The 24,482-nt window shown below is 49.0% G+C and overlaps 9 protein-coding genes across 9 annotated transcripts; 5 read left to right on the top strand and 4 right to left on the bottom strand.

Annotated features, from left to right (window-relative positions):
• The first annotated feature begins 832 nt into the window (after positions 1-832).
• Positions 833-1,990, top strand: ASPGLDRAFT_50801 (uncharacterized protein). The gene is made up of 2 exons (XM_022547387.1): positions 833-1,207; positions 1,369-1,990. The coding sequence occupies exons 1-2, from the start codon at positions 889-891 to the stop codon at positions 1,746-1,748; spliced, it is 699 nt and encodes a 232-aa protein (XP_022397543.1). The 5' UTR covers positions 833-888; the 3' UTR covers positions 1,749-1,990.
• Positions 1,991-2,060: 70 nt separating this feature from the next.
• On the bottom strand, positions 2,061-2,882 carry ASPGLDRAFT_28495 (uncharacterized protein; the record flags this gene model as incomplete). The annotated part of the gene is made up of 2 exons (XM_022543763.1): positions 2,061-2,544; positions 2,602-2,882. The coding sequence occupies 2 exons, from the start codon at positions 2,880-2,882 to the stop codon at positions 2,061-2,063; spliced, it is 765 nt and encodes a 254-aa protein (XP_022397542.1).
• A 280-nt stretch (positions 2,883-3,162) lies between these two features.
• Positions 3,163-5,384, top strand: ASPGLDRAFT_84675 (Zn(II)2Cys6 transcription factor). The gene is made up of 3 exons (XM_022550289.1): positions 3,163-3,294; positions 3,343-3,398; positions 3,454-5,384. Exons 1-3 carry the CDS (start codon positions 3,291-3,293, stop codon positions 5,062-5,064), a joined length of 1,671 nt encoding a protein of 556 aa, XP_022397541.1. The 5' UTR covers positions 3,163-3,290; the 3' UTR covers positions 5,065-5,384.
• A 1,363-nt stretch (positions 5,385-6,747) lies between these two features.
• Positions 6,748-9,896, top strand: ASPGLDRAFT_133514 (putative NRPS-like enzyme; the record flags this gene model as incomplete). The annotated part of the gene is made up of 3 exons (XM_022541217.1): positions 6,748-6,948; positions 7,005-7,266; positions 7,324-9,896. 3 exons carry the CDS (start codon positions 6,748-6,750, stop codon positions 9,894-9,896), a joined length of 3,036 nt encoding a protein of 1,011 aa, XP_022397540.1.
• Positions 9,897-10,236: 340 nt separating this feature from the next.
• Positions 10,237-10,858, bottom strand: ASPGLDRAFT_791703 (uncharacterized protein). Its single transcript, XM_022550009.1, has 2 exons — positions 10,648-10,858; positions 10,237-10,565 (listed from the first exon to the last, which is right to left on the bottom strand). The coding sequence occupies exons 1-2, from the start codon at positions 10,816-10,818 to the stop codon at positions 10,362-10,364; spliced, it is 375 nt and encodes a 124-aa protein (XP_022397539.1). The 5' UTR covers positions 10,819-10,858; the 3' UTR covers positions 10,237-10,361.
• A 1,257-nt stretch (positions 10,859-12,115) lies between these two features.
• ASPGLDRAFT_791541 (uncharacterized protein) lies at positions 12,116-13,152 on the bottom strand. The gene is made up of 2 exons (XM_022550008.1): positions 13,030-13,152; positions 12,116-12,969 (listed from the first exon to the last, which is right to left on the bottom strand). Exon 2 carries the CDS (start codon positions 12,925-12,927, stop codon positions 12,298-12,300), a length of 630 nt encoding a protein of 209 aa, XP_022397538.1. The 5' UTR covers positions 12,928-12,969; positions 13,030-13,152; the 3' UTR covers positions 12,116-12,297.
• A 1,491-nt stretch (positions 13,153-14,643) lies between these two features.
• Positions 14,644-15,686, bottom strand: ASPGLDRAFT_60550 (uncharacterized protein; the record flags this gene model as incomplete). The annotated part of the gene is made up of 3 exons (XM_022548441.1): positions 14,644-14,897; positions 14,948-15,205; positions 15,262-15,686. The coding sequence occupies 3 exons, from the start codon at positions 15,684-15,686 to the stop codon at positions 14,744-14,746; spliced, it is 837 nt and encodes a 278-aa protein (XP_022397537.1). The 3' UTR covers positions 14,644-14,743.
• A 1,995-nt stretch (positions 15,687-17,681) lies between these two features.
• Positions 17,682-18,773, top strand: ASPGLDRAFT_791322 (uncharacterized protein). Its single transcript, XM_022550007.1, has 3 exons — positions 17,682-17,881; positions 17,964-18,247; positions 18,305-18,773. Exons 1-3 carry the CDS (start codon positions 17,854-17,856, stop codon positions 18,680-18,682), a joined length of 690 nt encoding a protein of 229 aa, XP_022397536.1. The 5' UTR covers positions 17,682-17,853; the 3' UTR covers positions 18,683-18,773.
• Positions 18,774-22,049: 3,276 nt separating this feature from the next.
• On the top strand, positions 22,050-23,939 carry ASPGLDRAFT_50797 (uncharacterized protein). The gene is made up of 3 exons (XM_022547386.1): positions 22,050-22,571; positions 22,629-22,782; positions 22,840-23,939. The coding sequence occupies exons 1-3, from the start codon at positions 22,080-22,082 to the stop codon at positions 23,790-23,792; spliced, it is 1,599 nt and encodes a 532-aa protein (XP_022397535.1). The 5' UTR covers positions 22,050-22,079; the 3' UTR covers positions 23,793-23,939.
• The last annotated feature ends 543 nt before the right edge of the window (positions 23,940-24,482 follow it).

Here is a 24,482-nt window from a genome sequence, read left to right as displayed (position 1 = left end):
GGACATCCTTGAGCTCCTTGGCGAGGGTCTCGCTCTTGTGGTTCGCACGATGACTAGCTGATTCGGCGGCCTATTCAAAAGCAAACAGTCAGAACCCTTCCTACCCTGTATCATGGGACCACAAACAAACCTGAGCCTTCCGGAAATCCGCATCCGCTTTCAGTTGTAAGTCTCGAAGCTCCTTCTCGTGACGTAGTTCCGTCACATCACGCTCCTGTTTGATGTTTTCCAATTCATATCGTAAAGTGCTAACCTGCACGCGAAGTTCTTCCTTCTCGGTATCTGCACGTGTATTTTGTCAGTCTTCCAAGAAGACCCTTCAATCGTATAGTCGTTCTTACCAGGACCAGGCTTCTGAGGCTGCGGTGGACGGACAGATTGTCGCAAGGACTGGCGGGCTCTCGGAATTGGTAACGGGGAAAATCCTTCGGCGAGCGAGCTAACGGACAATCGCCTCTCCCTATCTGGCTCCATCTGGAGATGGTTAGACTTCTTTCAAACTCCGCAACCTGCGTAGTGATCAAATCAAAATACTAGCCTTGATACCAAGACGCGGGCCCAACGTTGCCGGCACAATATAATTAAAAAGGAATAAGCGATTCAATCCGGCATATCACGACCCTCCCAGAGAGTCCTCTCCAGTAGGTCAAATAACACAGAAACGCGGTCGAGTTGCCTTGAAAGTCGTCCTTTGCTTGTTTTCCGCTGCGACGCCCGATTGGGAGAAGCGCTGAGTCAGCCGCACCGCAAGCTCGCATACCAAAAACGGACTAGCGCCGGCGGTCTGCGATTTTTTTTCTTTCTTTTCTCTTTTCAGATTCTGGACAGACGACCACCAACCACAACTCACCCCCAATTTTTAAACCCCGACTCAAGCACATCGTCGCAATGGCAAAGGACCGGACTGAGAAGAAGGAGAAGCGCGAAAAGAAGGAGAAGCGCTCGGAGAAGGACGGAGTCAAGAAGGAGAAGAAGGAAAAGAAGGAGAAGAAGGACAAGACTGCTCTTACCAATGCTGTTGAGCAAGAGTTGACGTCCCAGGTTGTGGATGGAATTGACCAGGCTGAGAAGACCAATGGCGACGTTGAGGTCGAGGTTGAGCAGATGGAGGTCGACGGCGCTCGTCCCATCGGTGCTCTCGTGCCGTTTGCCAACCCTCTGGTCGAGGACAAGTCGGCCAAGAAGGTCTTGAAGAGTGTTAAGAAGGGTAAGTTTGAGTGCTCTTTTACATCCTTATTTGAACTGCGGATCCATTCGATGTTTATCTGGTCCGGTTCGATTGGCGCGCGGCCGGAGTTGAGTCTGGAATCGAGTTTCAATTAAAAGTCGAGATATACACATGATACTAATATATATTTCTCTCAATAGCCGCTGTCAACAAGTGCCTCAAGCGCGGTGTCAAGGAAGTCGTCAAGGCCCTCCGGAAATCGCCCATCCCCGCTCCCAACGAGTCTTCGCCTCTCCCCAATGGTGTTGTCGTGCTTGCTGGAGACATCTCGCCCATGGACGTCATCTCGCACATTCCCCTCCTTTGCGAAGACCACGGTATTCCCTACGTTTTCGTCACATCGCGCGCTGAGCTCGGTAACTCTGCCGCTACCAAGCGCCCCACGAGTGTGATCATGGTTGTGCCCAAGTCGGCCGCCAAGGGCAAAAAGGGCGAGGACGACGATGGGGAGGATTTCAGCCAGACATACGAAGAGCTGGCTAAGCTTGCGCAAAAAGAAGCCAAGAAGGCGAATGTCTAATTACGTGCTTTTCCTCTTAACTTCTGTTTCTTTATGTTCTTTTCCTTTTTCTCTCCGGAGTCTTTTCTGCTCTGTCTTGTCACTTGCTATTGATGTACAGATTTATGATGTTTGACAAGGCAAGGCATGTCTTTGGGGTCTGTCCTGGGTTTCTGTTTATTGATCTGCCACTTGCAAGTTAGGCGTTTTCATCTTGGTGTATGAAGGGCAGGGACAAAATCAATTCAATCTGATGACATTAATCGGTCCTCTTTGCTTGTACAGCACCCAATACCACCATGTAAAAAATGTATATTCAAAGGCTACGCTGGTTTAATCTGCCTGTTCCAATGGGCGTACCAACGCATCCCTTCTGTCCAGCGTCAACCCAACCCCCAAACACACCACCACAACCCCAATCTGCTCCAACACCACCATCACCAACATGATAGTCACATTCCCCGTAAACATATTGAAATCCCTCCTCTGTCCAAAAACAGACAAGTAGGAATACACAAGACGGATCAGAATCAAAGGCATCGAGACACCAACAGCAAACAGCAGACGGTGTTCGCCAGCCTCAATGCTGGAGAAACGTGCGCCAACGAGGAGGAGCAGGATACCGAGCCCCAACCACGCAACCAGGAACAGGACCAGACTGGCTTTAGTCTCGGGGTTGGACATGTTGTGCATGATATCGGTGGCGTGGGTGCTTCCGATAATGCTAAGGATAATGGCAATGATGGTGATAGTCCCTGTTGCTTTGAAGACGAGTGGGTGGAGTGATTGGTCGGTTGTGCGTTTGATAGAGTCGTTGCTGTTGCTGTCAGTCAGTTTTGGTGCGTTGAAATGGAAGGTGGTGGGTGTGTCTTACGCTCTAGATAGCATGCTGATACAGGCTTGGATCAAGGGTGAGAGCCCGATGGAGCTGCACACGGCCCAGGTGATGTAGAGGTTCTCGGAGGTTGGGTTGCTGATTGTCGCAAGGTAGCAGCATGATCCGATCACTTGGATGAGGGAGAAGATGGCGAAGAAGATCCAGCCGGCGCTCCTGGTGAAGCCATGGTGAAATGCCAGCCACAAGGCGATGAAGAGGGTGGGGATGTAGACGAGGAGGTCGAGGATGGAGAGGCCATGGCGATAGTCGACGGACATAGTATTGCAGGGAGGTCAAAGTACAGGCATGTAGAGCACAGAATACATACCACATCAGGCGCACATTGCGTCTATTTATACTTTAGCAGCTGGAGAGGAACAGTACAAGCTGCGAAACTGCGTGAGACTGAGGGAAGCCCTACTGATTCCCTATTTGGGGAGTAGAGCGAACAGCCAATCAGAGGTCGCCGTTGTTCGCTCTGTAGACCCGATACGGTTAGCGCGAGGCTCAACCTTGAAGCCTATTGAGGGTACTGTTTGAAGTTTGAACCACTGCACTGCCTCATCTTCCCGACTTGGATGTGAGTCAATAATTATAGGCCATACAAGGAGATAGGGACTTTGAATATGTGTGTTTTTCTTCTATAGTTGGCTGCTGGTCTCGGTCCGATTATTAACATATCTGGAATGGGTGAGTCTCCTCATCTCACCACCAGTGTGCCAGCTAACTCGTCTCTAGTCTACTGTGGACCGCCGTCTAAGGCCTGTAGAGCTTGCCGACAGCGGAAGATTGGAGTGGGCCATCCACATATTCCTATTCCATTCAAAATACTGACACTTTACTCCGTAGTGTGACCAAAACCCACGTGGCTGTCGTCAGTGTGCAAGGGCCCGACGGCCTTGTCCGGGGTACAGAGACTATGTCGATCTGCTGTTTAAAGACCAGGGCCACTGGGTGCGAAAGAAAGTCGGCGCACCCAGCCAGAGACAGCCACCCAGCCAGAGAAAGCCTCCCCCAGAAGAAAGGCGTTGCCCACCAGCGACTGCAAATGATGAAACCACCTCATTAATTCCAACGGGCCAAGTCCATCCCCAACCTTCTATACTTGTGACGGCTGCTCCACCGCAGGATTATATTCCAACCGTACCGCACTTCATCCCACCCTTAACGCCATCCATTGTACCAGACCTGCGTGATCTTGGAATCGCCGTCTTTTTCCAGCAACATACGCAACTGCGCCCGTTGCAAGAATACAGCGATCCGAACCCCATGTTCCTCGACTTTGCGGGCACCATCTTCCACACCAGTAACAACCAGATGATTTCTGCCTGTATCAAGGCAGTCGGCCTGGCCAGTCTAGCCAACATCCGATCTGAAAAGCAGATGCTAACACAAGCGAGAAAGGAATACGTCGAGAGCCTAAGATTAGTCAACAACGCACTCAGAGTGCCATCTGAGGCTGTGCAAGACTCGACCCTGCTCGGAGTGATGCTGCTGAACTTCTTCGAGCAAATCACATGCGTCAACGGCCAGTTTCTGCATGTCTGGACACAGCATGTAAACGGAGCGGCTCTGTTGGTGAAACTGAGAGGAACGCGCCAGTTTACCTACAAGGTCGGGCTGCAAATGTTCCAGCACATTTGCCAGAATCTCACGACAAACTGCATTCAGACTGGGCTCCCTGTTCCTCAGCATATTATCGAACTCCGGGAGCAATGTGCCCAGTATATCGACACCAAGTCGCCGATATGGCACATCGGAGACACAGTGATCAAACTCACCTTACTGCGATCAAGAGTCGCCAATAGCTCGAATAACGATAGCGACATGGATCAGATCCTGCAGGACGCCCTGGATCTCGACCTCGAGTTCAAGACCATCTCCATCCGTCTCTCAGCCGAGATGCCCTACCACACCTGCGTCGATTCCTCAGAACCCCGATTCCACAAAGGAATCTACCACATCTACCCCAGCGTCTGGACCCTATACGCATGGAATAACCTCCGCAGCGGCCGCTGCCTCCTCCACCAGCTCATCCGATCGCAAATGCTAAAGGGCTTTAGCGCCATCCCTCCCCGATTCCTATCACCCGCTCGCATCTCCATTTTCCAAGAGTCCCTCGAGACCCTCCTACAGATGATAAACGACATCCTATGCAGCGCTGCGCAGCTAATCGGCTGGACAGCAACACCGAACCCAGCGCCCGAAAAGGAGCCAATTACAGCCGGCGCAAGGCTCCTCATCTGGCCGTTCTATGTCGTCATCCACATATGCACTAGTATGGGGCTCTTTGCGACCTTTCCTGGGATTGACAAATATATGATGAATGTTCTGGCGGAGGTCGGTCGGCAGACTGGGATTTTGGCAGCCACCTTCTTGTCCTCGTTGTTGGAGGACAGGGAGCTGTTGCGGTATTTGCCAAAACTCAAGCAGAAGGGGTTTCGGATGGTGGAGGGCTGATCAGGGTCGTGTATATATATGGGGGTTATAGCATACGAAATGGGAGGAGTCCGGAGTTGTTGTATTTGCATGCATGTGAGAACGGCTTCTTCGGGTGAACCAAGGGACTCACTATAAATCTCAAACGACAGAGGATTAACCATAAACGACGCCCTTGCTAGCTCCATGCTTAAATGAGACGGTCTCTTGGCTAGATCCATCCTTGGTGATCATTTGGCGTTTGTAGCCGGTCAAGTGACCAGGCAAAATATACCTCCGGATCTCTCTAAAATGCGGTCATTGTACAGCCTAATAGATATCATGAGCCGTTTTCTTTCCCGATTTCCCTTGACCAGATTTATTTATGTAGTGATGTATCATCGCGCGAGTGGCCTTTGCCGTGCGGAACATGTTACCCGATTGGGAACAGTAGATAACCGCATCATCCGGATTGTACATCGCCTTGTACAGGATACACAACTTACTACTACAGAAAGGCCTGCAAAGGTATGCCAACACGGGAATTCAACCGTTAGACTTGATCATCATGATGCGCCCGAGATCGAAGTTTGTGAATGAAGTTTCCTCCGACAGGAACAGGTAAAGACGGCGAGCAACCATGGAACGATCAGAGCCAAGTCTCGATCTACTAGCTACTACTGTACGGATATGCAGCCGAGCCAAAAGGATGTTTTATTAGCACATAGGTGTACGGGAATAAGCTTCGGATAGGCGCACTGCATAGTGGAGGATATCGGCATCATGATCTTGACATGATTTGGAATCCATTCTCACGCAATTCTATGCGATTATCCGTCTACTGCATACTATCAAATCTGTTCTAGCTTGATATCAGCATTCCAAAAAGGAACAGCAACCCGAAAGACCGCCGCCGGGTTGCCGAATATCAGATACCGATATGCCATGCCGTGCGGCTTGCCGGGGTTGATCGACATGTCCGCTTATTGGTTGTCGGTGCCCGGTTACCCGGTTAGGAACATTCTGAATCCACTTCCTTGTTCTGTCTCGATCTTGTTTTGTTGCCAGAGCATTACAGAATATGAGTTCAGCTTGTGAGAAAGAGAGGGAACGTAGAGACACAGTAATGCTCTCTGTCAGAACTTTCCGGATATACTACGGAGTACTTGATGTCGACTGACATTGATTGACAACAGGGATGAAGAGTTCTAGAAAACAGCCACCGCTACGCAACTACGCACATCTCTCCACTTACGTGCTCTTGATCAATCAAATGGCACCATTGACTGGCTGCCTATCGTCAATTGTGCAGGAGCAGATCCGAACTTCCACCATTTCGGGTTAATCGGCACCAGGCTAAACTTTGAACACTGAGGGGGTGGGGGTGGGGACATAGTCACTACTATGCACCAAGTTCAAGACATAGTGGACGAGAACCTCTGTATACGCAACGAGACCCGTTACACCCGAAGACAGAGAGGTATATAAAGGCATCCCGTTGTCCCTCATTTTGATTTCCTTTGGTTCGCATCATCTCAAACTTTTCTTATTCTCCACTCTTCATCTTCTATTCGAACTCCCTGGCAACATCCTCGTCTCTTATAATCGACAAACCCGCTGCAATAGCTAATGGCCGTGACTCGCCCCGGAAATGTAGGCAAGAGGCTCTTGCCTCATGTCATCGACCATCTGGGTCAGTTCTACCCAGACAAGATCGCCGGTTCCATGCCCAACAACAATTCGACTTTGGACGATGGCTTCCGGCAATTGAACTACAAGGACCTCGCCCATGCAATCAATTGTACTGCCTGGTGGATTGAGGAGAACTATGGCCGCAGTGACAAATACGATACTTTGACCTTCATCGGTGCCAACGATATTCGATACCTGGTTATGATCACGGCCTGCAACAAGACTGGCTACAGGGTGAGTTCTGACCATGGGAAAAGAGATAAGATGGAGCAGATGCTAATGTATGGCAGCCGCTACTCTCATCGACCCGGAACTCGGACGAAGCAAACATGAGCCTCTTCGACGCTACCGACTGCTCACGTTTAGTATGCACTGCCGAGAGAAGCCAGAAAGCGTTGGAACTCCAGAACCTTCGTCCCGGCCTGGATGTGAAGGAGCTTCCTACCTTTGCCGAGATGCTCGAATCGCAGACCTCCTTCTACCCATTCTCCAAGACGTACGAAGAAATCGAGAACGACACCGCTTTTATCATCCACAGCTCTGGTACAACAGGTAGGAAACCAAATTCTCCTTTTCATTGACCTCTCGACACATACTAACTACAAATAGGACTACCCAAACCGGTATACCTCACCTTCGGCTTCATCGGTGCTCTCGAGCAGATCCCAAGCCTGCCTGTTCCCTCAGGACGGGTTTGGGGAATGCCCTACATCCTCGAACCTGGCAACATCATCACCACCACGCCGTTCTTTCATCTCATGGGTCTTACTATCTTCTTGCTATCTGCCTTCCATGACATCCCATTCCTTCTTGCTCCCGACAAGCCCATGTCAGCCGAACTTGCGACAGATATACTGAACGTGGCCAAACCCACGGCCGCGATGTTCCCACCCTCCATTCTGGAGGATATGACCAAGTCTCCTGCCTCGATGGAAGCACTCTCTAACCTGCGCTATGTCTTCTTTGCCGGTGCGCCTCTGTCGCCGGAAGCAGGAAACCATATCATTGGACACACCCGCTTGGTCAACTGGATCGGAAGCAGTGAGTCTGGCTTCATGCCTACTCTGCTCCCCGAGCATGAGGAGGACTGGACGTATTTCGAATGGAATCCATCCTACGGCCTCGAAATGCAGCCGACAGGCGAAGGCATCTATGAGCTAGTGATCCCCAGACCCGCGAATATCAAAAAGCATGCCATCTTCCACACTTACCCCGATTCGACTGGCTATCACACCAAGGATCTCTTTGCGCCACACCCAACGCGGCCCGGTTTGTGGAAGTACATTGGTCGTAATGATGATGTGCTTGTGCTTAGCAATGGAGAGAAGCTCAATCCGATCACCATGGAGAAAATCATCGAAGGACACCATTTGGTCTCGCGTGCTCTAGTCATTGGTCAAGGCCGGTTCCAGACTGCATTGCTCGTCGAGCCTAACTGGCATCTCTGGAGCGAGGACAAGCCGGTCAATGGACTCATCGAGAGCATCTGGCCCACGGTGCAGAAAGCTAACCAGGCCGGACCGGCTCATGGGCGGATTATGAAGAGCAAAATCGGTGTTGCCTTCCAAAGCAAACCGTTCGGGATCACACCCAAGGGCAGCACCAGGCGCCGGCAAACCATGCAGAACTATGCTGAGGAGATCGATGCCATTTACAACAGCGAGGATAGTGAGGGAGCTGACTTTGAGCTGCCCAAGGACGCTGATCTATCGACCGTCACGGCGTACTTGCGGAGCATTGTCTCGCATGTTCTCGACTCCTCGGATCTGTCTGACCAAACCGACTTCTATGCGGCTGGTCTCGACTCGCTGCAGACTATGCAACTCAGCAATGTCCTTCGCAAGGCTCTGCAGTCTCACCAGTCCCCAGATAGCTCCCGGTCCATCTCGTCGCAGGACATCTATGCAAACCCCACCATCGAGCTTCTCGCCCGTCTCGTCTATGGACTGATGCGTGGATCCGTTGAGGGTGGCGTGTCCCGGACTGAGAAAATCAGCTCGCTTCTCGAGAAGTACACCAACGATCTTCCAGTACAGACACAGGATGCGCACAACACGAGTGACAAGCACAGAGTCATCCTCACCGGATCGACCGGCTCCCTGGGCAACTACATCCTCAGCGCCCTCCTACAGGACCCGACAATTGCCAAGGTGTACTGCCTTAACCGGTCCGAAGCTAAGGAACGACAGATCAAGAGCTTCGAAGAGAAAGGCCTGACTTTCGGTCCCGACCCCCAGAACAGAGTCGAGTTCCTCCAAGCATCGTTCGGCGCAGAGCAATTCGGCCTGCCTGCCGACAAATATACCGAGATGCTGCAAAGCGTCGACACCATCATCCACAACGCCTGGCGCGTCGACTTCAACATCACCGTCGACTCCTACGAAGACGTGCACATCCGCTCCGTCCGCCGCTTCGTCGACTTCTCCCTGCAAAGCACCCACCACACACACATCCACTTCGTCTCTTCCGTGGCCACCATCGGCGCCTGGAAGGCTTCTAACGGCCCTGCTGTCCCCTCCGCCCCCATCGAGAACACCGACGTCGTCCTCCCCCAGGGCTATGGTGAGTCCAAGCATATTGGCGAGCGGATCTGTCTCGAAGCCTCCCGCCGCTCTGGCGTACCCACCACCGTCCACCGCGTGGGCCAGATCGCCGGTCCAACGAGCGAGAAGGGTCTCTGGTCCCGCCAGGAATGGGTTCCCACTATCGTCGCAACCTCCAAATCGCTGGGCAAAGTCCCCGACGCACTGGGCTCGACACCCGTCGACTGGATCCCTGTTGACTCGCTCGCATCCATCATGCTGGACCTGATCACTACCCGTCGCGAAACCCAGTCGCACAACGGTTCCCGCTGCGCGGTCTTCAACCTCGTCAACCCCACCATTACAACCTGGGACACTCTTCTCCCCGCCATTCAAGCCGTGTACCCCGTGCAGGTTGTCCCGATTGCGGAGTGGATTAATGAGCTCGAGAAAATCGAGAACCCGACTGCGGAGCAAATCCAGGAGAAGCCTGCGCTTAAACTGCTCGATTTCTACCGCGCGCTGGCGGATGGTGAAGAGGGTGCGTTGTCGGTGCCGATTGATGTCGCGGCGACGAAGGAGGCGAGTAAGACGATGAACTCGTTGGGTGCTATCTCAGGAGCGTTGATGGGTAATTGGGTGGCGCAGTGGAGGTTTTAGGTGACTGTGTTGGATTGCATTGCATTTTGGGTGTCGCTATGCATGGTTAGAGTTGATTGATTGGTATTTTTGGGCATTCACTGCATTGGCGAGCATTTGCATAATAGACATATATAAATTTTTTAGCATAGAGGAGTTTTGAATACATTGATTCGATATTATATTCATTTTTTACATATCCTTAATCCTTCGTGCCAACAGAACCCTTCCTTCTTCATACTATCTACCATAATTGCTTCCATCCATCCATCAGCCTATTTCCTATCCTCTTGATTAATTTTCAAAAGAAAAACCGTTCAAGGAAGCTAGAGCAAGCTATACCAGGACGATAGATTTGGTTAGCAGAAAATTTGACGACTCGACCAAGAGCTGTTAGAGCCTGCTCACGAGTTCGGAGGAGGTCGGCGATTGGGCTAAGCGGCACCTTGGACAAACAACATATCTTCTCTTCTCAGAAATCTCGCGTTACAATGCCCAGGTTCCACGAAGACCATTCGTATACCTGCAATGTACTTTCGCGTATCTCTGAAAAAGGTACAAAATCCCCTTGTCCAGCCTACCCTCGGGAGCGACAACCGCGCCCTCAGCTAGAGGGGCAACAAACACTGGGCTTGCTTTGACAGTTATTTTTGCTGGTGTCTCGAATTTATATATTCTCCAGTTCCAATTCTATTGGCACGGGTTAGAATTAGTCAACCAATCACTATAACTAGAGGGAGACGCTGGGGAGAGGGGGGAACGGGAACAGTACCGCGGGATATAACCCTAACTCGGAAAAAAATTGGAACATTTTGGTATTCAGGTCATGGCTGTAATAGGATTTTCCCATGCCTTGGAACCAGAACCTTTCCCAGGCGGCATGCTGGATGAGCTCGTTCATCTCGTCCAGGATAATAGTCGAGTTCAAGGGCATTAAATACATCTTGTGGTAGTGAGAATCTCTTGCAAATATTCCATAAAGTAATTGATGTTCTTGGATTATTATCTTTGGATGGGAGCAGAAGATGTTTATATGTTCAATGACAGGCACATGATATTAAATTGAGCAAGTGACAATTGTTTTGCAAGTATGTAGAAGATCTCTAAATGACTGGTCCTAGGGATAACCGTGTAACCTTCCCCTGTTGTTTGTCATAAACCTAGGTATCGTGCCAGGTTCTCTGACCCAATCATGTATGATCTGTACTATTGGCAATGGTCTGGACCAGAAGCTCGACAGATTTCTGGACAACAAGAGAATAGACCCCTGTCATTAAATTGCCTCTTTGACCGCGTCTATCCCGAGAAGAGGAGTATTCAGGGCTGTTAGGTCAACGTGATTCAACGCAGGAAGCCGGGCTTTTGAAACCACCTAATTCCATGTTTCTGTCTTCACCTATCACAGAATTTGCTCTGAACTTACTGGTGCTAATCTAAAATTGGCTGGGATATGAATATTGCTTGGTATCTAGCACTCGTTGACGGCATCCGAGAGGCGGATTTGATTGGCAACATGGATAACAGGGGACTTCAGCTTCCAAGGTGAACTGATCATTTGATGGAATATTAACGATCCAAGAGCAGGCGGCTATGGCTGGCGCATTCACCAATCAACGGCATTCCCCAGCCATAGGCTTCCTAATAATCACATCCAACTTCAGCCTCTCTGCAGCGGTTAAGCAGAAGAATTATGTTGTTGCGGTGCCTCTACCGTGAAGCCGTCACTTCACCATTGATGATACCAAGCTCAATTACACGCGGCCAGTGCGTCTCCAATAGGTAGAGGATTAAGGGAGGGTTATCGATACAGAATCCTTGAGGATGCTCACCTATTCTGCCAAATTTAGGCAGCTACGGTTCTTTTCTTCAAGCATCGGCACCAAAGGTTATTGCCCGTTCATAGAGCAATAAAACCATGGCCTTGAATTCTGCTGTTGCTATGATTGCAGCAATTACTGAGTAAAATGAGCGGGCTTCCATGAATGCTAAAGGAGTCATTTGGGTGTTGGATATTTTGCTTCATTGTCTTTTCATTCAGTGAATGATATTACAAAGATGCATGCGATAAGTTACACATTAGAATCAATCCCCTATAATTTCTTCAATATATTACAATTTAGCCTGCCCAATGTGCAGTGGAGCGATACGCACATTTGAACTCAGGAATCTATGACTTAGGGCTCCAGGGCAGAGCGCGCTTATGAGCTTGGCAGAGTAAACAATCGCTTTTTTCATCATGATACCCTTTCTACGCCTCTAGCTATGTGTGCGGTCGTAGGTAGGACTTCAAATTTGATCTCTTAAAAGAACTTTCAAAACAGGAACTCTTCGATACAAAATCTTGACTTTCTCGAACAAGAGTATCCCGCCTGCTTGACGACCTTGCTTTGACAGATACTGCAAAGTATGAATAACCGTCATATTAACGGCAAAAAATAACCGGCGTATCTGGAGGCATAATTGGCTCATCGGGGATCCAGGTGTAAGCATCATCTTCCAATCTACCCCTAGGAGTCAGGATTGTGTTCTCATGTAAAGGGATGACAATCATCCAACTCCTTTCGTTAATAACCCTTTTGGGCACAGGGAACTTGCCAACAGTCCAGGTCAGCTTTTGTTTACAATCAGTCATTTGGTTAGCCCAGTAGTTCCAAAAGGTGCTTAAAAGGGGGGTCAGAACCGTTTCCTGTACTATGCCATCTCCCAGCTCGCACAGCTTCTTGGTCAATTCGTCGCTAGAGTAGTTTATTTCGTGTGTGTTGCGATCCCATGAAGTGCCAGCCCGAGGTAATAGCGCCTTAATCTCTTCTCGGAGATTTCGTTCCTTTTCGCTAAGCCGTGTTGAAATCCACTCTCTTCGTGGTGGTATGGGACTCTGGACCAGGATCTTAGGTCTCAAGAAAATCATTGGCACATCTGAACTGAAATCCCAGCGATCATCGACAACTGCTGCAAAGCCCTTGTACAATTTACCTCCAGTCGAAAGAGTTACACCCTCAGCCAAGGGAATGACAACTAACCAATCTCCTTCATGCCTGGGGGAGAGATTCATTGATCGGGTGAATTTATAGACGTTCCACTCAAAATCTTGTTCCTATTGGCACGGAATTTTAATTAGTAAATGGTTAGAAAGCGAGGGCTTCGGGATTGGAACCTTGGGAATTTCATCCAACAGCCTGATCAACTTGGTCACTCGACGCGCCAACCACGAGCCTGCGCACAATATTGTGCTCTCTGTCCATAGTGTCCAATTACTGGCATCTGGTAGGAAGTCTTCGGCGATTCCATCCACCACGAAGCGGGCTTCTGTGGTCAGCGGCACGATAAGCTTTTTTTTTTTTTTTTTTTTTTTTGATCATGGAAAATTCGGTACAAGAAAGGTTACTTGTAAGTACTCGATTAATATTTTGAAAGCATCGCCTTTGCAATCGAGCAGGAAGGGCTTAAAAGTAGCCAACGAGAGGCACGTGAGATCTGGATGGATGGAGTTTATATCCTGGTAGTGTATTGAAGAATCCTAAGAAGTCAGTTCTAGAGATAGCCCGTGTAACTTCTGCATAGCATCTCCATGATATTTGTGAGTTGTTTGCTATGGATCTTCAGGTACTAGGTACTAAAAAAAAATAGAATTTTTGGCGGTCTGTCTGTGCTTCGTAATTGGACATGACCTGGTCCATAATCCCAGCAACTTTCTAGACCATAAGAGAATCAACTACAATTACTAGTTCGCGTCTATATCTGGAAGTTCCACCTGCATCTGCTTTGCGCGAAAAAAGGGAGCTTCCTTTTCTTCTATCTTCTTCGATGCAGGGATTCTGGGACAACGTAGTTCAATGCGGGCAATGGGCGTAATTTTGAAATGGTCGACTCTGTGAGAATGCCTCGACCTATCAATATAGCTCATCTATCCAGTCTCTGTACGTATTGTTTAATCCCTGTAAGTACCGGCGCTTGACTGGCAGGGATGTAAATCTTGATTGCTCGTTGGAGGATACGTAGCGCTTTCTACATGCATCTGGGAGGCCGCGGCGTGGCCTGGGCTCTGTCGATAACCGTTGCCCATAATATCAATGATCCTAAAGCAGGAAGCCAATTCGTCTGACAAGGACCGCGTAGTGCAAACCTGTCAATGATTCTGCATCCGATCTCAATTGTGCTCACCTTGTTCTAAGCCCTTGGCTGGTGTCGAGCGCCAGTTCCCCGTCCGGTTTTATTGTAAAACTGAGGAGACTTGCGTCTACTCCCTTCCAGATTTTTATTTACAGGAGCTTTTCTTCGCGTTATGTTGTCAATATTAACAGCGGGAGAATCGTCCAAGAAAAACTGGCAATTTGATGGCGCTCTCGACACCACTTTCTTTTTCCTGGGGGTAGAGTTGATGAGGACTTTTCATCATTCCTCCATGGTGAAACGGTTCTGGCACCAAATGTGCTAGTCATGGTCATTGGACCAGATTTGGATGGCTGATTCTCGAATCTGTATAGATGGAGACAAGAAGAAAACTCTTCACTAATTGGATTTACACCAGTACAAGAACGTATCTTGGCGGAACGCATATGGACACATTTGTGTGAAATAGTCAAGGATCCCTTGGTGAATCCTCGCATCATCTTGGGTGCTCGGAAAATCAGTCTGGGCACTACCACCGGAATCCAAGATATCGTTTGTTTCCGGTTCCGATTGACCAGTCAAGCTGTTTGCGGGAGGCTCCGTGGAAGATCGATTTGACATCTGTGGAAGAGCCGAAAAAAAAAAAACTTTGGAGACTGCGGTTGGTCAAGTGAGGACCGAGTGACATCTCGGCACTTTCTCGGGCCTCTTGGCGAGAGCCCTTGGTTCCTCTTTTGGCCTCGAGCTACTTGTGGAGACTAGGCCGGCTCAGTGCCATGGCTTCGAGCTTTGTATTCATTGCGAATCGCTTTGTAGACACGATTCAGCTCGTCCCGGTCGCCAAGTTTGAATGTTTTTTCATACGCATTGGTAGCTTCGACCTCGATATCCTCTAGGCGCCCTTTGTCGAGCCTACATGCAAGTTAGCTCTGGATATCGGACTGGGGCCATGCATTCCATACTTTTTGGCATTCGTTGACGGCAACCCCAGAATAACCTCCGTGTTCTGGATCCGAAGCCACGACTTACCATACCAGGCCGCATGAGTGAACTTCTTCTTTTTCTTCTCCAGCTCTTCATCAGCGAGGCTAGGATACTCCCTGCTAATAATGTTCCATGCGGCTTGGAAGCGAAGCTGAGCAGAATTTCTGGTCTTCGATACTTGTTGAATACGCTGGATTTCCTCTTCAACCAGCTCCGCTAGAAGAACCAGGATAACCCTTCGATGAATAGGATTAGACTCCATCCTATCCGCCGCCTGCTGTCCAGCAAGCACCGCTTGACAAAGCTGTCACAGGTAGCTATGATCCCCCAGAATTCAGCCGGATTTGCAGCCCATGTGCGAATGTTGTTGGTAAAGGCGCGACTGTCGTCATCACTCAGTTCCCAGGCTTGGGTTATCCCAGCAAGGTGCTCGACCTGGGCATCGGATAACAATATCCCTTCTAGAGACCAGAACCTAGTCTTGAAGCAATCCCTCGAGTTCTCGACTCGGGTCATGCGTCGCCGTGCTTCAAGGTTTAAGATGTCTCGAAAGCCCCCAATTGACTCTCTGGTTGACAGAACTGCTTTTAGCGAGCCAGCGGTCTCCTTAATCCTGGTTCGCTCAGTCGTAACTCGAGAGTTTATGAAAACATACCTCATCACTAGCGCTGTGTAAGAGATGCTCCAGTTCCTAAATTTTCGTAATGATTGGGCCATTGAGTTCGGCCCGGTCCCAATCTCTCAATTAGTTGACAGTGTCACTAACCGGGGATGTTTCATCATTCACCTCTGAGCTGTTGATGTTACCCATATTTGAATATGTTATAGCTCTGTTGCTGAAGAATACCGGAAGGAGAATGATTTTGTTAACTTTGCTAATGACAACGAGAGACCGGACGATAGATATACAAAAATGGCATACAAAGGGGCAAAAAAGTACGAAGAGAAAAGCTCCATGGTGAGCATTCTCTCATGATTAATCTCGCGTTTGAATTGAAATCTAGCATGGATTATGGCTTCCTAGCCTACATCAACTCCCCCTCCCCGGTCCTGCCATGAGAAAGATCGAAGGGAGAGAAGTGCCCAGGTTTAGAATTCCCTGATAAGTCAGCCGGTCTGAATTAGAATCTGGCAGGGATCATGGTTCTCGCTCTCAGCTAGCATCAAATCTGACTATAGCCCTCTTATGGAGAGCTGGTGTTAATGACAGGGATCATTGTGAGAGGTACAGTAGTCGCGTCAACAATAACACATAAAAAACATAACAAACCAACTTTTCGCTGTATATCTGTCCACTGCACTGCCACCAATTGAGAATTACCTTCTACTTCCCTTTACTCAACCCTTACGACAAGTTTCAATGGCTCACCTATCAGATCTGCTCGACCGGCTCCCGTCATGGGCGAAGCGCCTCGTCCCCAGTCCGCGCAACCCCGGCCAGGAGACGAATACCCTGGATGACACCCCCGTGCAAAAACAGGGGCCAAGATGCATCTCACCGGCGCTCTCAGATCATACTCCTGGAATTGTTCTGCTGCCCAGCCCGCCTCCTTCATTCGCTACTTCCAGACCGGTGCCTGGATATCTGGAGCAGCCGTTCTCTGCTAATGAGACGTCGCCGATTACGAGAGACCATACAAAGGCATCTATTGGTAAAGGCTATATGAAAGATCCGCCGGGCTACGCGTGCTGTTTACCAATTAGTCGAAGGTTTGTCTAGACTGCTCTCCTATGAATAACAGTAGAACTAATTCGTGTTATATTTATTAGAACTGCATCTGACCGGACATAAACGCCTCCGTCTTTTCTACGGCCCTTACTTCCGGGCTACCACATCCATTGTTCTACTCATCAAGATGTTTTCCTCCTTCGACATTCTTGACGGCCCCAAGCCCTCCAATTCCGACGTATACGGAATCGAAGTCCGGCGCACTTCAACCGAACAATGCGCAAACCACCTTTTCCTTGCGTTCCAACATCTGGGTGGCAGCTATACAGTTGCGAGCATCACCAAGAACCGCGACGCTATCGAATGGGTCCAAAATGTCGAACTGAATCCCCCCGAGCTCCTGTGTCCATCCGAATGCACGAAATTCAGCGTCAGATATCAATGCGCTGGTCTTCAAGATCTTGCCACTAGTATGTATATTTTAGAGAGCCATTTTACAGTTCCAGAGTCGGATCCTTGTCTTTGAGCTCAATGGGTATAAGTACGCTGAAAATGATTGTGGAGCTTGTTAGCCCTAACGCCGTATAGTAATACCGTCATATGGAACTACCGAAGCAGGGATTACATTCCAATATACTGAGATCTGATGGAAATACAGTTCCAATTGTATATAATTCATGTTTCCTTAGCATCCTCAGGTGCTGAGCAGCATTCCTGTACGATCTACTCAGTACTTAGCACGGGGAAAGCTCTCAAGATGTTATTTTTGCTCAGCTCGTGGAAAACAAAGATCTTGCCAGATTCAAGTTACCAGAATAGTTATTTTAGACGTGTTAGTATCGATATCATCACTCCGTGTCAGAAAGGTTGCTCCGATGTTATAGCAAACACAGGGTACGGAATACTGTAATAGGAAGTCATTTTGCCTCAAGTGTCAAGATAAAGTGAGCAATAGCGGTGTGATGAGGACGGCAGAATAAAGGCGGTCGCTTATCAGACTCTCTAAATGAGATACGTCAACAGAGATCCTCTATCGCGACCATGAAGACAATAATGGTCCGAAAACCCTCATCCCTGATTGATCGTGTCGGCGATGCTCGTCTAGAATGCGCTTAACAATCGTGATGAACTCAGAACTGCCGACCGGTAAATGGACCTGTCGGCCGATGACAGTCTCGAGAATGCGAACAGACCGTGAAGCAAACAAACTAGCTAATGCCACCCTGCAAGGGGAATCAAGATCGTATGTGATGCGTGTCCAACCAGCGTGTTTCTTTCCTTGCTCAACAGATGATTGCACGGCAATGTCCCGGGTTGGACAATAGTTTCACAGCAAGGGCGAGCCGATCAAGAGTGTCATTGTCCATATATTCAGACAGTTCCTCGGTCCTGTTTCTATCCGGGCTGGATATCTATCAGTCTCAATATGTATTTCTCTGCACTTATCCTTCTTTTGGTCTCGTCGTTGAGCGTCACGGCTGCGCTACCGGTTCCCGGGACCGTCAGAAATGATGAGAATGATCATTCCGTGAATACCCCTTCCGGATGGGGATTCTTCTCCAAAACTAGCATCTGGGCGATGTCTCATGATGGCTCTCGTGGTCCTCTCGTATGGCTTGTTCTCCGGTCTGGATTGTATCGAGAAGTCTCCGTACTGACTCTTTAGGATCATAACCCCGAACCAGGACACCTAGAAACCATCAACATCCCACCGGCAATCGACAACCCATGCCATCATAAAGGCCCTCTACAATGTCCTCCACTGACCCCGAACCCAGTGGCGAGCATCCCACATTGCAGCAACTGCGCCAAACAATCCAACCGATTTCCCGCCAGCCAAGGCACGTTCGATTCGCTATGGAACGTCGAGAGGATTCTGACGCCGGTGGGAATACTGGCTGTAATGGTATGGCTGGGCTTTGTGGCGTTTGGTATTGTTGCTGCTGTGGATTATGCGTGGGTGCGGTGGGGGAGAGGATATAATGGTTATCCAGGCGTTGATGTTGAAGTTGGGGATGATGAGGAGAAAGCAGAAACTAATTGAGTTGTCCTATAGTACAAAATATGAAAGGATTTTTTATTCACTTGATGTCATGTGATCGTCAACGACTTATCTACTTGAAATACAGCTGTTTATCCTTAACTTTCTACTCTCGTTCACACTGCCATCCACTGCATCTACTGCTGACACTATGCCCGACAGAAATCTGTTCAAGGGGCTCCTGAGCTCCGAGGTCACCTGCGACTATCCCAGCCCTTCGACATGGATCATCAAATCCAAGTACTGCGAGAAATATGAGCAGTTCACACAGGATGAGGAGCTAGGTCCGTCCGTCACCATCGCGAAGTTCCTAGTTGAAAACAAAGACAATCCCAACCAACATGCTCTCATGAAAGTGTACATGCAGATGCCCGATCTGGGTACTGAATTCGATCCTCCCGAGGAGAGAGCAGAGCAAGTATCAGATAAATCCGCTGGAGCTACATTCCAAACAGTGCGGGTCCTGAAACTATTTACGGAGAAGAAGAGCACGGTCACGCCTGTTTTGCTGGCATTAGCTAACATTGAAACAACAGATATGTCATCGACTTCAGCGACAATATCCCAATGGGAGAATATCATCCCTGGCGTAACCGGGCCTATCTTCAGTGGAATTTGGCAGAGCTTCCTGGCGTCTCTTGGTACAAGTCTACTTTTGACGACAGAGATATGAGCGGTTGGCAGCTTTGAGCGCTGCATTATGATTGCTGGTTATTGCTCAAGGGAAAGCTCTGCTTGAAGTGGCTTATATAAGACGGCCAGCGCTCTTCACAATATTCAATTCAAGACTCTGTACGTCGACTACGGATATTGGGATGATACAGCTCGTTGCTCGATATATAATGAGGAATGTTTCGGTGCGCTCGGCAGTCCAACCGAACGCCACCAATAATGAATTATGGCTTGATACAATTGGCATAATCACGAAACTCAAATACGCACACCGGAGGGTCGAGCCAACTGGGCCAACCTTTTGTTAGCAATTACATGGGACCGGGCGGTTTAGCAAGCGTCGCCCATGCATTTTCCGAGGGCTCCAGGGTACGAAAGGACACCACTTTTCTACGAGCGCTCGCCCTAATGCCCCTTTGGTTAAGAAATCACCATAACTTTATCCATGACGGAGTTTGGGTGATGACGGCCACTACTGGATGAGCAACGCAGTCATCACACATCGTTTATCGGTTCCTCTGGCCCATTCTATCTCATTCTATCTCATGGATGGGCACACCGATTGCGGTGACCAAACAATTGATTCCAGATTTCAGCAACGTGTGGGACAAGTAGATGGCAGCATCCTTGCATCCCAGAATGTGGACCTCAGATTCGGGGACTTCAAATGTTGCAATTTGTCCATGGGAAGATAGCAAACTTTGCTATATGCGGTAGCAATGACAGATCAAGTTGATGCTGGAGAAGCAAATTTTCTGGGTGGACGCCCATTCTGATTTGAACTATATATTACAGCTGCTGCTGTATTCCAGATGGGCCCAATGGAGAAATTGTTCCTTTCGGCACCCCCTGAAATTGCGCATTTCATTCCATTCGCTTATGCATCTGGGTACTTGACTCTTGTCATTATTTCGACTCATGACGGACACATCCTCGGGAAGTTGTATTCCTTTGCATCCGTAATCTTTCGCGCCTATGCTTACAATCATAATTTAGCCAAGCCCGCGCAGTATATGCGACCTGGATATGACATACGGCGTCATCTCGACTTACAATGAGACCATCTTCCTAAGACAGGTCCACGACGGAACCTGGGTATTGGAATATAGTCCAGTTATTCACCATAGCACCAAAATTGCAGCGAGACCGATCTCCAATGACCGTCCCTTCGTCAATGCCTTTGGTACATTGGGAAGCTTGCATTACCAGGTGCATACTAGTGCATCCACAGACGGTCTTAGATCGGCAGCGATACGCGATTCCGCATATTTGGGCAGTATTGCAGCCTGTCAAGAATTGACATTGCGAGGACAATCCTGACGCGAAGGAACATTATTTTTCTCAGTGATGGGTACGACTTGTATCAGCATCTGAAGATATGACATTCTTAACAGTCTGATCAGCCTATAAGGAAAGAAACCGCGGAGCGTTGAGAAGTGTACGCGTGGTCATTGATTCGGGCGGTCTTCACGGAGTGCCAGCAGCAGTGATAACGGCCCTGCAAACAAGCCAGTAAGACGTGCTGTTGTCAATCTTCATGGCTGCACATCTTCATAACCGAGTGTTATTTACAGGGATCTCGTCCAATAAACCGTGGCTGCTTGCCAGTCCTCACATGTACTCCGACTCCGTAGAATAGATCAATCAACCAGGACCCATCTGACCCTTGATACCCACTCAAATGCCCAGTAACATGCTACAGAGCTCTGGAATTTCGCCACGATCTAGATATAGTACGTATATGCTCGCCGTCGAATGAGCACTGCATAACAGTAAGCGCTTTTCTTTTCTTTTTCTTTTTTTTTTTTTTTTTCTCACACTGATGTCATGTGATATCTTCTCAAATCTGGTTTTCACACGCATCCACTTTTACTGGCAGCCTGCCCCTGGGTATTTAAGGGGAGAAGTTCCTCTTCCGATCGACTGCTACTCTGTATTACTGTATGTACATGGATGAGCAAGTGAGCCTTTTTAGTACCTGGACCCTAGGGCAATTATGTCTCCCTCATACTATGGTTCTATACACGAATGCCCAGCTATCTTAATCTTTTAGCGAAGTGCGCTATTGCTCTTGGCTCTTGGTAAAGTGAACAAGCCCACTTACTTTGCTCTCGGGTATAACCTTGGCAGGACACAGTCAACCCTGACTAACTTGGCACTATGAGGCCATACTCTATGGTATTTGCCAAGGTGAGGCAAAAACCAATGTTCTTTGTTATTCGTTTTAAGCACAATTCTTTGACCTTCGATATGCTCGACTATGCTCATCCAATGTGCATAACTCTTCATAATCAAGTTGGCGAAATGAAGTCATTCGGATGGATCATCGGAGAATCCCATGATGTCACTTGCGCACGTGACCTCACGTGTTACCGATGAAGCCGAATATTTGATTGGCCCAAGTCGGCTTCCCGACGAACACCCGAAAGCCAAGTATGGGACGCGCACATTCCGTGATGTCATGTCGCATAAAACTTTTCACTGCCGATCCATTGTGGGTCTTAGTATGGGTGCTGCTTTGGGAAATCCGGTTTGGTCCAAAATGACGATGGTACGGCTATCTCTTCTAACCGAATGCTGATTCATCACTGGAATACGAACAGTACAAAGTGTCCAGACCTTCTTTTCTTTTCCCCAGACCGTTTAACTTCTCCAACATCTTTTTTTTTTTTTTTTTTTTTGTTCTTTTGCGGTTCTTCAGTTTTGATACCCCACACAAACCTGCACAATGGCTGAAGCCACTCCGCAGGATCCTAGAGTCTCTTCGGATGAAAAGTTAGAGTCGTCGCCTCCCAGCAGTGCTCCCGAGGCTACTGCCAACGAAAATACCGAGAAGGAAAGTGCTCGCTCGGATGGAAAGCGCATACTGAAGGAGGAGGATTGCTACGATGAATTGGCCTATTGTTGGCCTCGGTGGAAGAAATGGATGTACCTGGCTGCCATCGCTGGTGTGCAGATTTCTATGAACTTCAACACTTCCGTCTATCCCAATGCCGTGAAACCCCTTACGAAGGCGTTCGATATTAGTGCGCAACATGCGCGAACAGGGCAGATGATCTATTTGGTGACATACTCAATTGGATGTGAACTGTGGGCGCCGTGGAGTGAGGAATTCGGTCGCTGGCCTATTCTGCAGTTATCGATGTTTTTGATCAACATCTGGCAACTTCCGGCTGCTTTGGCTCCCAATTGGGGTTCGATTGTCGTCGCTCGTGGTCTGGTAAGTTTTGTGTGCTCATGATGACACGACTTGTAACAATGAACTAATTGTGTTCAGGGTGGTATCTCTACCGCTGGTGGTAGTGTCACTCTTGGTCTGATTGCCGACTTGTACGAACCCGATACGCAACAGTTTCCTCTCGCATTTATCGTCTTGTCCTCTTGCATTGGTACCAGTATTGGTGGTGTTATCGGTGGTCCGATCGGGCGCTGTACGTATCTTTCCCCCATATCAACAAATAAAAAGAAATGTGTGCTAACGTGTATAGTCCTCGACTGGCAATGGTTCTTCTGGATCCAGCTCATCTTCGGAGGAGTTGTCCAATTCATCATGTTTTTCATGCCCGAAAGCCGTTCAACCATCATCATGGACAAGATAGCCAAGCAACGTCGCAAGACCGGAGAGGACCCCAACATCTACGGCCCCAACGAGCTGAAAAACCCTCGTGTCTCGCTCCATGAAGCTGGCAAGATTTGGATCCGTCCCTTCTACATGTTCGTGCGCGAGCCCATTGTCCTGTGCATGTCTCTCCTGTCCGGTTTCTCCGACGCTCTGATCTTCACCTTCCTCGAGAGTTTCGCCATCGTCTACGAGCAAGGATGGGGCTGGGGTGTTCTGGGTCAGGCCTGGGCTGTCATCCCCATCAACGTCGCCTACTTCATCGCATACTTCAGCTACTTCCCATGGTTCATGCGCGACGAACACATCCGTCAAACCAAGGGCAACGATGCCATCCCCGCCGAACGCCGTTTGAAATGGCTCCTCTGGCTCGCGCCCCTCGAACCTATCGGCCTGTTCGGTTTCGCCTGGACCTCCTTTGGCAAGGAGCGCAACGTCCACTGGATGGGCTCCATGGTATTCTCCACATGCGTCGGTATCGCCAACTACGCCATTTACCTTTCCTCCGTCGACTACATGGTCGCAGCCTACGGCGTCTACTCCGCCTCCGCGACCGGTGGCAACGCCTTCGCCCGTGACCTGCTCGCCGGTATCAGCGCCATGTACGCAACGCCCATGTACGAGAACATCGGCGACAAATGGCACGTCGAGTACGCGACGACCGTCCTGGCCTGTCTGTCGTGCGTGGTCGTCGCCCCGATCTACGTGTTCTACTGGAAGGGTCCCGTGATCCGTGAGAAGAGTAAGTTCGCGCAAACGCTTGCGTCCGATCGTCAGGCGAATCAGGGACGGCGGGTTAGCCAGGAGCCTGCTGCGCCGTGAGCGTGAGCGGCGTTATACATATACTACTATACATATCTTACGATGCACATGATGTACTCTGTACTTTGTAATACTGTATCTAGGGATGGTACTTGTTGGATATACCAGACTAGACTAGACGGTGGACTAGTTAGATCAGCATAGAGCCTCTCAATAATTTTGAACATGCATTTTTGAATATTCGTCCGTACCACAGTACTCTGTAGCATACCCACATACATACCAACAAAATACATAATTCCGCAAACTAAACGAGCACGAGCAAGGAGACAAAAAACACAGACCCCTATGTGGCAATACCCCCGTTCAAACTAGTCCATGCATCCACTTAGTTACGCACCATGTCAAAAACGAGCACACCCGTGCAACAAGCCCGGACGCAATACCAGCCAATCGTTTAACGCTCCACTCACTAATATTAAGCCTCATTAACGTAATCCACGGCCGAGCCGTCCACACGGCCGTCCCGTCCACTTCCTCCGCAATTTTCCAACAATCATACTTCAACGCGTCATTTTGTCACCACCATCATCTAAAATGCCTCTTTCTCAAGAAAATCGAATTCAAATGGCCATCAGCGCGTATAGAAGCAAAAAAATTCAATCAAAATCAAAGGCAGCAGCAGTTTTTGGGGGGCCAAAGTCTACTTTTATTAATCGGCTTGATGGAATCCAACCACGTTCAGAAACA

The sequence above is a fragment of the Aspergillus glaucus genome, assembly GCF_001890805.1.
Source record: "Aspergillus glaucus CBS 516.65 unplaced genomic scaffold ASPGLscaffold_21, whole genome shotgun sequence".
Classification (NCBI taxonomy): Eukaryota; Fungi; Ascomycota; class Eurotiomycetes; order Eurotiales; family Aspergillaceae; genus Aspergillus; species Aspergillus glaucus.
Note: the sequence above shows the minus strand (reverse complement) of the source record. Positions and strands in the feature narration are given on the sequence as shown.

Coding starts and splice junctions, on each gene's coding strand:
- ASPGLDRAFT_50801 (XM_022547387.1), top strand. CDS start 889: ATGGCAAAGGACCGGACTGAGAAGAAGGAGAAGCGCGAAAAGAAGGAG. Junction 1,208..1,368: donor CTTGAAGAGTGTTAAGAAGG/GTAAGTTTGAGT, acceptor TTCTCTCAATAG/CCGCTGTCAACAAGTGCCTC.
- ASPGLDRAFT_50797 (XM_022547386.1), top strand. CDS start 22,080: ATGGCTGAAGCCACTCCGCAGGATCCTAGAGTCTCTTCGGATGAAAAG. Junction 22,572..22,628: donor TTGTCGTCGCTCGTGGTCTG/GTAAGTTTTGTG, acceptor AATTGTGTTCAG/GGTGGTATCTCTACCGCTGG. Junction 22,783..22,839: donor CGGTGGTCCGATCGGGCGCT/GTACGTATCTTT, acceptor TAACGTGTATAG/TCCTCGACTGGCAATGGTTC.
- ASPGLDRAFT_791541 (XM_022550008.1), bottom strand. CDS start 12,927: ATGAATCTCTCCCCCAGGCATGAAGGAGATTGGTTAGTTGTCATTCCC.
- ASPGLDRAFT_791322 (XM_022550007.1), top strand. CDS start 17,854: ATGCCACCCTGCAAGGGGAATCAAGATC. Junction 17,882..17,963: donor CTGCAAGGGGAATCAAGATC/GTATGTGATGCG, acceptor GTTGGACAATAG/TTTCACAGCAAGGGCGAGCC. Junction 18,248..18,304: donor ATGGCTCTCGTGGTCCTCTC/GTATGGCTTGTT, acceptor CTGACTCTTTAG/GATCATAACCCCGAACCAGG.
- ASPGLDRAFT_791703 (XM_022550009.1), bottom strand. CDS start 10,818: ATGTATTTAATGCCCTTGAACTCGACTATTATCCTGGACGAGATGAAC. Junction 10,566..10,647: donor AGTTAGGGTTATATCCCGCG/GTACTGTTCCCG, acceptor CCGTGCCAATAG/AATTGGAACTGGAGAATATA.
- ASPGLDRAFT_84675 (XM_022550289.1), top strand. Junction 3,399..3,453: donor GCCGACAGCGGAAGATTGGA/GTGGGCCATCCA, acceptor TTTACTCCGTAG/TGTGACCAAAACCCACGTGG.